At 37.1% G+C, this 12,478-nt stretch overlaps 2 protein-coding genes across 2 annotated transcripts; one reads left to right on the top strand and one right to left on the bottom strand.

Annotated features, from left to right (window-relative positions):
* Nucleotides 1-24: 24 nt before the first annotated feature.
* On the bottom strand, nucleotides 25-6,412 carry gdi1 (GDP dissociation inhibitor 1). The gene is made up of 11 exons (XM_057319275.1): nucleotides 6,089-6,412; nucleotides 5,178-5,285; nucleotides 4,942-5,041; nucleotides 4,453-4,587; nucleotides 4,160-4,358; nucleotides 3,868-3,999; nucleotides 3,665-3,764; nucleotides 3,342-3,513; nucleotides 2,792-2,936; nucleotides 2,206-2,260; nucleotides 25-2,111 (listed from the first exon to the last, which is right to left on the bottom strand). Exons 1-11 carry the CDS (start codon nucleotides 6,131-6,133, stop codon nucleotides 1,959-1,961), a joined length of 1,344 nt encoding a protein of 447 aa, XP_057175258.1. The 5' UTR covers nucleotides 6,134-6,412; the 3' UTR covers nucleotides 25-1,958.
* An 886-nt stretch (nucleotides 6,413-7,298) lies between these two features.
* Nucleotides 7,299-12,214, top strand: atp6ap1b (ATPase H+ transporting accessory protein 1b). Its single transcript, XM_057319274.1, has 10 exons — nucleotides 7,299-7,463; nucleotides 7,675-7,801; nucleotides 9,169-9,243; nucleotides 9,335-9,528; nucleotides 9,656-9,687; nucleotides 9,829-9,914; nucleotides 10,052-10,293; nucleotides 10,427-10,477; nucleotides 10,597-10,825; nucleotides 11,350-12,214. The coding sequence occupies exons 1-10, from the start codon at nucleotides 7,333-7,335 to the stop codon at nucleotides 11,557-11,559; spliced, it is 1,377 nt and encodes a 458-aa protein (XP_057175257.1). The 5' UTR covers nucleotides 7,299-7,332; the 3' UTR covers nucleotides 11,560-12,214.
* Nucleotides 12,215-12,478: the final 264 nt, after the last annotated feature.

Here is a 12,478-nt window from a genome sequence, read left to right as displayed (position 1 = left end):
GTCCAAAAATAATTTTAAACCAAAGAAATTTTGTTTCATTTTATTCATATTTATTTTTGTTACACAAGACTGCTCAAACACGAGATGAAATTCACAACTTAAAGTCATCGAGCTTGTGTCAATTTTTTTAAATGTTTAGTTATCGTTTCAACAATGAAAATGAAAGACGAAACAAAAATAAATACAGTACAAAAGAACAGTAAAACAGTTAATCCAAACATATGAGAGAATATGCTGGAGAGGTGCAAACGATAATGTCCAAACATAGCAATGCTTAATTCTATTGGATTCCAGTTATCGCTAATTTTGTGCACTACGGAAGAAAATGTATGATTTAAATAGGATTCTATGTGAATCAATAAGGCCATAAGTGACTTTGGCCCGATAAATTTCAAGAATGTAATGAAACTTTCACTCACTCCTTGTTTTCCATTTCAAACAAAGATTTTGTTTGGAGGCTTTTTCTTAACAAGGCAAATATGGAAAACAACACATGACAAAAGCAGTGCTTGTATATTCTATACTGAAAGCAGTACAGCAATGATCAGCTGGTCCAGCAGACTACTGTCAACTTCTATTTGTGGCAATAGAAAATAGAAATAAGCATGATTAAGACATTTTATACACAGATATCAATGATGGTGAACATGACTAATCTTGGGTCAGTACTTCAAAGTTTGTGTTGTGGTTTCTAACAGCGTGTAAAAGTGTCAGTCATTGATAATGATGTAGTTGGATTGCGTTGTACCATGAGAAGTTCACAAAGAGAGATGTAGTGTTAATAACAAATAAATATTAGCGTAATATCTGTCTGTGTTCTCAGGTGTTAAGACTAGGACTAGCCTAGTGTACAAAAGCCAGAATAGCAATTATGATACTCAATAAATTCTCATTTTGCCATCAGGGGTCTGAAAATTCCTTCCACAATTCCTTCAACGCTCTTAAATTCAAGACTCATACTTGCTCTCAAGATCGTATCATTTCAAATTTGAACAAACTTTCCATTAAATAACAGTTGTCCATTTCTGTCATCATTCAAAACTATGAACGTCCATGATTACAGAAGAAAGAGGAATGTAGAACAAGATCAATAAGAAGTGTGTGATTTTACACTTTTGTAAAGTGTGTGATTTTTAAGTTAGTACAAAGACCAAATGTTAGTTACAAGTTAATGGCTTACAATTCACTTCTATACTGCATATTATACACCTCATTCAATTTAGTTGTCCAAAAAAATTCACAAAAAAAAAAGAATTAAATAAAATGAAAGAGCAGTGAGTGATAGTTAGATCTACTGAAATGATACACACCAAAGGGACTGTCGATTCCTTTCAGAACATTGTGTCAAATGCTAGACACATCGAAAGCTGATTTTTTTTACTTGAAGTCGAAGTCTGTCTATGTTCATATTACATCCAGGTGTCATATTGTAGTGTTTAATTATAAGTGTTTAATGACTTTATGTGACTTTCCTAAATACAGGAAAACTGTTGTAGTATGAAGCTGTTTCTGTATGTGACTAACAGTCTGAGTTTGGGTATGTTTCACTAAAGTTGATGAGAGGCATTTTGTCTTTCCTTCAATAGTCACAGTTTTTCACATGTGTGGGCTTCAGTCAAGGGCAATATTCAGAACAAAAAGACACGTTTCACTTCAACAGGATATTTGGGCAAAACAATGCAAATTGCGAATCTAAACTAGCATGTCGCCCACTTTGTAGTGCAGAGAGGTGAATTATGGAATGTGAGCAATAGAGCATTTGTGTCTGTGTGCTGAACTGTGTGAATCTGAACCGAGACACGGGGTCGGGGCTTCAAGACAAAGAGCATTCTGGGAGATAAAGACAGTTGAAAAAGATTCACAACATTGTTATATCTCTTGTGTTCTCCAAAACCGGCCCATGTAAATCAAATTCAGCCTGACCTATCTCCCCTTCTGCTCCTAGAGATCAGTGCCTCTCACTGTTCATCCTCCCCAAAGACGTCATTCTGTTTACGCTTCATGTTCTCAAAGTCGAAGTCACTTCCTGTCATGCGCTTGTAGATGTCTTTGATGTCGTTACAGGTCGTCTCGAAGTGAGTGGTGGCATCGTAAGACCGTGATGCAAATACCTGTGAAAGTAACATCAATACGGGTTGTTTCCAGACTTTTTGAACATGACTGACTGATGTCCAGAAGAAATGACTGAATGATAGTGAAGCTCACCTGACTGTCTGTACCATCATCTGTGGGATCATACATATCACTGATGGCCACAAACCTGCAAAAATCACAAGGTTATAATAATAAATTGACATATATTATTCCTTATTGTCATTACTATTGTTGTAAAATGTGTAAAATAAATTCATAAACTCAGAAATAGCCTAAACAGAAACATAGCCATGATATATACATTGAAACAAATCTAAATTTAATATATTTTAACCAAATCTTGTCCACAACTGAATTTCGCACACTACATCTCTCAACCAACAAAGAGGTGCTACCTGGAATACATGTTAAACCATACTGAAGGACTATTCCTTTATTATCCCAATTAGTTTTTGTTGTTGTAAAATGTTAGTTTTAAGGAACATCTGTATACCAAATTAATTTCAAACATCTAAGCATAAGCCACCAAATGTGTCTACTTCTACAGCTCTATAATTCCTATTAATGTATATGTAACATTCACAAATCATACGAAGTCCAAAGGACTGTTTCAAAACATCAGGATTAGATCCTAAAGTCCAGCATGCTATACAAGTGCTTCATTTTAACAGAAAAAGCAGGTTTTAGGTAAACTGACTTTTGGTCAATGGGTTCAAGAAGTTCCAGAGCAGGTTCGATTTCAGCTTCAGGATCCGAGGTTTCCACAGTGGTGCTTGCAATGGCAATATATTTCCCCTGAGCCGCCACATTATGAGCGTAGGAGATCATGCACACGTAGATATCTATGTTAAAACAACAAAAATATACATTCAATTTATGTGTATTTAAAACTGCACCATGCACCTCAGCAATTTTTTTTATCTACAGTACATGAGGTAGACGGCACCCTCTACTGGTGACTCCGAGTGATATTACACATACAGACTACACACTGATTTACATCTTTAATTTATTCGTTTGGCAGACACTTTTATCTAGAGCAACTTAATGCATTTAAGGTACACATATTATGTTTTGTTGTCAATCAAAAAGCCATGATCACTTCAGCAATAACACAGGAACGATTGTATGCCAACACTTGCATTTATGGTCATATAAAGTTTGACAGCCAACTGCAACATTCCTGATTCTACTGCGCTATTCTATTCACTATAAAAACTATTTAAAGGGAAGTGTCTGTTGCTAACCTGATTTGCGGTTCACTTGATTCTGAGGGATGATGATCTGGCAGGAGTTGGCATCATTAGTATTTTTTATGGGATGACTAAGGACGCAGATGACTCTTATCACCTGGCCTACTTTCTGCACACGGTCCGGGATGTAGCTGGGGTCACAGATGAGCTGTTTGCAGCGTGCAATCTACAAAAGACAATGAACAGGTCAAATCAGTAGAGGCCAAGAGAACGCAAATGTTTCCAGATCTGGAAACTAAAAAAACACAGATTATTACTTTGTAAAACAAGTATTTTTGTAATAAATAAATATACACAATGCTTGTCTCAATATTCACCTCTCCTTCAGATTTCACGCCCACCACGTGGCCATCCTCAATAACTATCTCATCCACTGGTTTGTTTAACATATAGGTTCCACCGTAAATTGCACTTAACCTGTTTAAGTTTACAAGGAAGAAAACCTTACAATTACACTCAAAACGTAATTCCTTCAGAATGACTCTGTGGTATGAACAAATATTAACACTGAATGACTGACCTAGCAAATCCCTGGGGCAGCTCTCCTAATCCGTACAGTGGGTACAGGTAAGGGCTCTTCCCATAGCGTGCCAGAGATTCACTGTAGAGTTTGATCCGATTGATGGTCTCCAGACACGGCTGCTCAAGGTAACTGAAAAAAAGGAATGTTGTGCCCAGTTACAGCACTATGCCAAAACCGATGAATTGCATTGTGGGTGACTGCAGGTTTTTGCACCGATTCTGTATGCAAAAGTGGTGCTACAGTTCAGTGAATCCACCCAAGGAGGTTATATAACATTAGTGACACTTACTCGTCTGTCCTGTAGAGGGCCAAGGCATGTCCTGTGAAGTCTATGACATCCTGTCCTAAATCAAACTTCTTGTACACTTCTCCCATTGTTGTGAGTTTGGGATCAACACCTTCTAACGTCTTGGGGTCATTCTCATCAAAGTTGGCCACAAAAACTAGGAACTTCCGGAAACGTCTTTTCTCGAACATTCCCATTAGGTCTAAACAAAACAAACAATATGATCATTTTGTTAATGATACATTTCTTGATTTAGTTTAAAATAACACCTTCTAAAATATAACAGCTGAACTTACTTGAAGCAAGAGCCTCCGTCTCAGTTGAGGGCACTTTGTAGATTTTCCCCCCTTTGTACACAAAGCTTCCCTCAACCACTTTAAAGTCGAGATATCTGGTCACTTCAGTGTATAGAAGCATCTTAACTAACTGACCTTAAAGAAGATAAAAACGATTTTGAGATGCTATACACAATTACAACTCTCTTTGCATGTTTCCTTAATAGGAGGACAGTTTATTCAATAAAACATTTTATCGCACTAACAACTGTTACTTAAATGTGCATTCAGTATTTTTATGTACAATGCACTGGGTAATATAGATGCCATATAATGATATATTGATTCAGAATCAAATTCAAATATTTCATTTTTGAGATAAAGTGGATTCTTCGTTTAATGTAAGTGTACATGGTTTTATAAATAATATTAAACAATTTAGTCATCCATGTGTAAAATATTTGTAATAAGGACAACAATTACGGACAATAAACGTATTATTAGTTATACCATTGGCCATCAGGAATTTAGGGATAAGATCAACATTCCAGTCTCTTCCCCGGCCCATTGACTCTGGGGGGCTGTCTGAAATCCCAAATCTCTTATAGAGCTGCAAAAAACACATGTAAAATGTGAAAGCATCCATAAAAACAAAAACTGTCATTCGTGGACAAAACATTTATAATGAAAAGATCAAATGTGTGTGCTTTTGTAGCGTTGTGAGAATGACTGTGAAGCACCCTCACCTCCTCCAAGGGTGTGATGGAGGAACTTTCACCTCCGTAATATGGATTCCTGTCCATATGCAAGACTTTCTTCCCATTCACGGACATGATCCCAGAAAGAATGCATTCCTGTGTATATAAACAGCGTTTAATTGAAACAAGTCTGTGTATTTTTGTCCGTTTCTATTCAGCTGTTGACTTCCGCGTTGAACACTGGGATGCGAGTCACCCCACCCATCCCACATTACGAGCCACAGCCCAGATCAGCTGCACTCTCCTCCATGAAGGAAATTCATTCTTAAAGCAACCGTTTCGCTTGTTTATTCTTTTAATTATTGTATAAGAAACATTATTTCTTTTCATGTTTTTATCCAACGTCAAGTCTTTACGTTTGTTAGAGCCGACGCTGTGAATATTACAATAAGGACCGAAGCAATAAAGCACCGACACTCACTAAACAAGGCACACCCGTTATAGAATATCTACGTTACAATAAACTGTGAAATTTCGCTGTAGCGACGCACGAGCGAGCGGGATACCTGATGCCACTCCTTAGAGTCACTGAACAAGAGAATCAGTCATTATTTTTTAATACCAGCTTTCATGCCATTTCAATGATGCGCCCTCAAACGCTTTGAAAATTCAGGTGAAGATCCCAGAAGACGAATTTGGGATGAATTGTGCTAAAACGCGGAGGGAATTTGCGCGAATGCTGTCTCGCCACTGCACACACACATCGGCTACAGTGCTGTGGTCCAGAGGATGCGTCAGCAATAGGCCCTCGGGTTCATTTAACGCATCTATTCGTGAAGTCGGATCTATAAGGACACAATACGCATCCGAGCATCCATCTGCGTGATCTTTATCTCTTTCAGTAGCCCCGGGTGATGTATCGGGTTATGCACATAATCATGTAACGAGACTTTACTCACTGTAAGTCCGGTTCCCAATACGATAACATCATATTCCTCATCCATGTTGTATTACAGTGGATCTCCCGTCTTCAGTCAAATTTCCGTTGCAAAAAATCTTCAAAACGGTGTTGGTGCGGCTTAATATTTATGCAGAATATCTAAACAGGTTGTTGTCTTAATTGAAATAAACGAACCGCTTGCAAACACCTATCGCTGGTTTAATTCGATAACTATCACAATTGATCACTGACTGTGGTCCACCCGGCGAGAACAACCAAAGATGGCCCTGACCGCCGTAGTAGCACCAGCTCCAGCGGCGTTGATGCATTCGCGAAACAATATAGTCCACCTCCCGAAACAGAAGTGAATGTTGATGTAAACCGTAGATGAATGTCAGCTGCTAAGCATTATAAACCAGACTTAAGTACAGTTAGTCAAAAACAGAAGTGATCATTTGCAACCCATGTAGTGTTATTTATCACAATTGGGTGCGCTTGGTGGGACTTTCGTTTCCCAACCCAGAGCTAAATGGCACCAGGCGCAGTCACAGCCACAGTGACCGATATTCCTCCGCCAACAACATTGTCTAAACGCCTCTAAATCATATGCGCATTAACGCAATGATTATAAATATGAGGGTTATTCACTGGGTTTTGTCATCACAAATGATTTCTATTTTTCTAATATTTCTATTTTTTAAAGTAAGATATGATGTAATCACCTTGAATGAACCACAATCACATGACAGGGGCGCCATTCCGGTCTATAAAAGTGGGCTTTTGCACTCCAGATGCTTACATTTTAACTCTGTATGGAAATAAATATGGAGCGCAAATTATTACTAGGCTACATGTGGTAGGGGGCAATATTGTTCTTACAAAAAGGCATATTATTTTTTAATTTGATATACTTCAGATAAGGGATAAGGAAGAGTTTATTACGAATAAGCAGACGAACGATGTTACGAGTTTTTCATAGATCTCACCTCACAAGAATTGATTATGATTAGCCTTAGATATTGGGAGTCTTTATTGTAACGCTGGAAAGCTATCGGATTATCATTTTCCTCATTTAAAAAACGAAAAGTGAATTCAACTCAAATGTGGTTCATTCGCATGACGTTAAACACTGCTGTGATGCTACTTGTGCAGCTCGGACTCGGAGGAGCTTCACGAACAGAGTCAGCAGAGAATCACATGATCAAAACCACGTGATCACATGACCCTCGCCGCTCTGCTATTCACGTGACTCTTTAAAACCGAATGACGGAAGTTGACGTTGAAACGCGGCGTAGTAGCTTTTCAACAATGGCCTTCGCTTCAGTTTTATTATTTATATTTTCATTTTATAGCTGTTATGCTCAAGTGCCACTGCTCATGTGGACCAGTGACGGGTATGTGATGTGATTGTCTTTTGATGATGTAGTTTATGTCATTTTACATGTGTAGCGTCTATACACTCCAGAGATTAAACAAGCAGACGTTCGTTGTTGTCCGATGTGTTTAGGCAGCTAAATTGACATCAAGACAACATGATCATTGACTACTATATGTGTATGTGTGTGTTTAAATTATTTTATTGAATGACCAACTTTGTCATTACAGGTACAGCTTGCCACATCTAACCCAACACCCAGCCGGTCATGTAGTGTGCGATGGACATCTAGTGTCTTATTTAAAATCTGCCTTAAATACTGCTCCACATAATGTTTTACTCTTTCTACAGGATAAGGTAAGAACTAATGATGCTCTGAAGGCATTTGCAATAATCGTACAACGTGGAACCATTAGGGTGTTAGTACAGCAGCTTCCCCTTCAATGAAATTTTCCTCTAGCTGCTGGATTTGTCAGTATAGTGTGACACTGAGCAACGATTTTACTTCCCCATCAATCTTTCCCTGGGACAAACCAGTGTTTCATTACCCTTGTACAATTGTGATACGTGACCCTGGACAACAAAACCAGTCTTATGGGTCAATTTTTCGAAATTGAGATTTTTACATAATCTGAAAGCTGAATAAATAACTTTCTATAGATATATGAGTTGTTAGAATAGGCTGGCTGAGATACAACCGTTTAAAACTCTGGAATCTGAGAGCGCAAAGAAATCAAAATATTGAGAAAATCGCCTTTGAAGTTGTTAATCAGGGGCACTGTGGCAGACCATCCACTCACAAAAATAAAGTTATATATTTAAGGTAGGAAATTTACGAAATATCTTAATGGAACATGATCTTTCCTTAATATCCTAATGATTTTTGGCATAAAAGAAAAATCAATAATTTTGACCCACACAATGTATTTTTGTCTTTTACTAAAAATTTTCGTGCTACTTAAAACTGGTTTTGTGATCCAGGGTCACATATGCTAAAAAAGCTGTCAAAAGATTAACGTTAATCGCTATTAATCACATCCAAGATAAAGTTTGTGTTTACATAATATATGCCTGAGTATTGTGCATATTAATTTTGTATTTATAAACACACACACATACATGTATACATATTTAGGAAATATTTACGTGTATTTATTTATATTGACCAATAATTTTAATTTTTATTAATTTGTATATTTTTCTTAAATATATGCATGTATTTGTATGTTTTTATAAATAGAAAATTATTACACACTGTTAGTATATTAGTACACTGACATATATGATTTAAACACAAACTTTTATTCTGGATGCATTAAATCATCAATCAAACGTTATGGGAGTGCACACTGTGATCCACAGTTTTATGTATTAATTATTGACTATTGATTGTATACTATAATTGATTAAATAGAGTGACGATGCTAATATGATGGCCTTTGTATTTAAAAAAATGCTACAAAAAGCAAAAAAATTCCATGGGTTCCATTTCTGACGTTGGTGTGTATATTAACCATCCAGTCAAAAATGTAAAAAAAATAATGTTACTGTAGTTCCGTTGGTAGAACGTTGTTATTATAGCTATGTGTGTATGTCATGTGTATGAGCCCAGGAACACACATACTGTACTAATAAATGTCTAGATTTTATACTGTACAGTAATTGTAAAAACAATTATGCTGTTTTACAATTAAATGTTTTTGTATCCTGTCCTGACTATACAGCTTAGCATAGATGACTTTACTGTTTACGGCGGCGTGTTTGGGAACAAGCAAGATAGTGCCTTTTCCAACATAGAGGTGAGTCTGGACTCTTGATATTTTCAAGAGCTCTCTGAGGCATTAAACCACTTGTCAAAGTTAAACACGAGTCATCGGTTCTCTTAAATAGGCAGCACTTCAGGCATCGTCCAATCCCCTGGTGTTGCCTTCTATTGTCTGGTCAGCATCAGATTCAGTACTGGAACTCTTCCAGCAAGAGCTGGGCATCCCAGCAGTCCACATCAGTCCGAGCACTCTGGAAGAATTTCAGCTAAATGCTACCCAGCCTTCACTGCTGGCTGTCCACCTCCCCTACACTACCGGGTAAACACACTATAAAACAGTCCCAGCTCTAAATGCTTTTGCAAAGTGTTATCCTATTAGTATTATTCTCGGATAGCAATCACAGGAAGTTAACATTCCTTTGTTTTGGTTTTGTTTCAAATGTCAGTACTGAGACGAAGGAAATGCTCCTTAAAAATGGTGAGTTGTTGCATTTCTGTCTTGTTCAGTTTTGCAAATGATCCTAATCCACTGATAATGTTTTGCTTATTTGAGTTCTTTTTAATCTAAATTTTAAGTGTTTATAAAAATTACAGTTTACGAAATTTCTGTCCTTTTTAGATAAAATCATCGGAGAGGTTCTTGGCAAGTTTAAATCTCACGGTGTGCCTTATACAGCCGTATACACCAGCCTGAAGCCTTCCATTGCAAGTCAACATAACCCTAACACGTTCTTCACAGTTTCTCTTCTCACGCGCTGTTCTTCTTCAATTCACAAAGCAGTTTACATTTATTTGAACTGTATAAACGTCCAGCTTAGACCTTTGTGATTTATTTTCTGTAGATCACTCAGGAGACTCCAATGATGGCAGAAAGTGCCATGGGACGTTCATTACTTCAGGCTCCACCACAGGCATCTGTGAAACCTCCGGTTACATTTAGAAACACAGAGGGACACCCGTGTATTCTGCTATGGGCTGAAAACCTCAATGTTAGTTTTAAGGAGACATGGGTTGATCTGGGCCCAGCGACCTTTAATGGTTCTGCCACCTTGAATGGTTCAACTTGCAACCAAACTCTTTCAAGGTCAGAAGAGAAAAAAAAATGTGTCTTTTACTCACCAGATTTGTGTGACTTTCATACTTGGAATAGAAGAATAGAAAGTACATTTCTGTTTAATTCAATGCATTATTCTTAATTCATTGCCTTTATTTTTCAGACTCGTCCTAAATTACCAAAATGTTTTTAAGTTAAAACCCCTTCGGCTTATGTGAGTATTCAACACATAATCTGTCAAATTTGAGTGATAAACGCAAGGTTAAATCCAATGACACTGAATATACACACAGGAATTTTAACTTGATCTTTAATTCTTTCCCAAACCTCCAGCTTCTCCATGCGCAACAGCCTCTTTCCGGTGTCGGCTCGTAACTGGAGCGTCATGGAGCAGGTGGTGATAGAGTATGATGGGAAGACATCAGTCTTTAATGGTAGTGGTGGTATCTATTCCCCTGCGGAGTATTCTTTCCATTGCCAGAGTGTGAGCAGCATACAGAGCCCCCTGCTGGTGCCTACTGAAAGTGCTGCCCAGTGGAGGCTGTCCTTCACAGATTTTCAGGTACTGCTGTGTGACTTGTTCAAACAAGGCTGGTTTAAGTTGCATATCAATGACGGCATTTTCTTGTCAACATAACGGAATTACATGGCTTTTATTTTAAAACGAAATGTCATTTTTGCTCTCCTAGGGACTATTGTTTTCCGACACGCATGCCACCCTCTCTGTCAAACCAGTGGCATTAGTTAATACTTAACAAGGTTTCAATGTTAATCATTTATCTCTGTACTGTGGGAAGCATTATGATTATAGACCTAGTATTCCTTATGTCTCGATCACAGCCTAAAAAAAGCCCTTTAATCAGACAAAATATTTAAAAGTGCCAAAGTATTTGTACTCTTGAAACATTGTTGCACATTAACGAGTAGTTTAACAGAGATGAACATGACACATCTTGTACATTACATAGCTTCTGTTGGGTCAATCATTTCTTGCTGTAAACAACTGGTTTTATTGTCCACTTCTGATCCCTTCTTCATTTACACATCAGTAGAATGAATAACATATATGTCATTTGTTTTCAACAGATCCAAGGCTTCAATGTTACGGGTGGAAATTTTTCATATGCCAGTGATTGTGCGGGTTTCTTCACTCCAGGGATTTGGATGGGCCTCCTTACCACTCTCCTCATGGTCCTGATCCTCACTTACGGCCTGCACATGATTATGCAAGTTCGCACCATGGACCGCTTTGATGATCCAAAAGGCCCAGCTATATCAGTGCCTTTAAATGAGTGAAAATCAGGAAAAACTGCCATTTATTGATTTGTATGTTAATTCAGGATCTAGGTATTTGAATGTTTTAAACGTATATGTTTATTTTGTTTGCTTGTAGGAAGTGGTAAGAGAATACTTTTCACTTGTTTTTCATGTGCATGGTCCAGTTTCAAAAGGTTTCAGATACATTAGTTTAAATATAAGTGCAGTGTACGCAAGTGGCTCTGTCAAGCTAATGTTAAATGAAATTACATTTTGGCTTCCATGATCAACTTCAACTCTGTAATTTTTCGTACTATTATTTATCTCATTTGTCTTTTAAATTGTATGGTTTACTTCTCACACTGTGTTTGCATTGTGTGTTTATTTGTAAATGTGAGATTTGCCAATATGTAAATACCAAATGTACTAGACAGATGGGTGGGGTTTCATTATCTTAAAAAGGTGGGAGTTTTTGAAAAAAAAAATTCTGTATTTTGGAAATCAAGAAATTGTACCATTTTTGATTATTGATTTTCTACAAAATCAATAAGCTAATGTTTTCAACGTGCAGAGAGATTTGTCCAGTATTGTTGTTTATAAAGACAATTTACACAGGCATAAAATATATTCTATGGACAACTAACACAATCTGTTTAATACAAAACTTAATTACAAAACCAATAAGCTTGGTCATTTTTTCCGTTTTTCACAGATAAAATTTAAGAATGTCAAAATAAACAGAGAATATGATTTAGTGCAGCATTGTGTGATTTGCCTGAACAGTTCTGAAGTAAAATGCTGCATGACCTCGAAATTGACCATCAAATTTGCAAAAAAGTTTTAGAATTACATTGAGCAATTTCATTATAAACAATGAAAATATGCTTTCTAAAATATGCAACTGACATTGGTCTGAGCAGTCTATACAAGAAACATAAAGTAAAAATACAATGGAAAG

The sequence above is a fragment of the Triplophysa rosa genome, linkage group LG21 (genome assembly GCF_024868665.1).
Source record: "Triplophysa rosa linkage group LG21, Trosa_1v2, whole genome shotgun sequence".
NCBI lineage: Eukaryota > Metazoa > Chordata > Actinopteri > Cypriniformes > Nemacheilidae > Triplophysa > Triplophysa rosa.
This window is presented reverse-complemented; position numbering and strand designations above follow the sequence as displayed.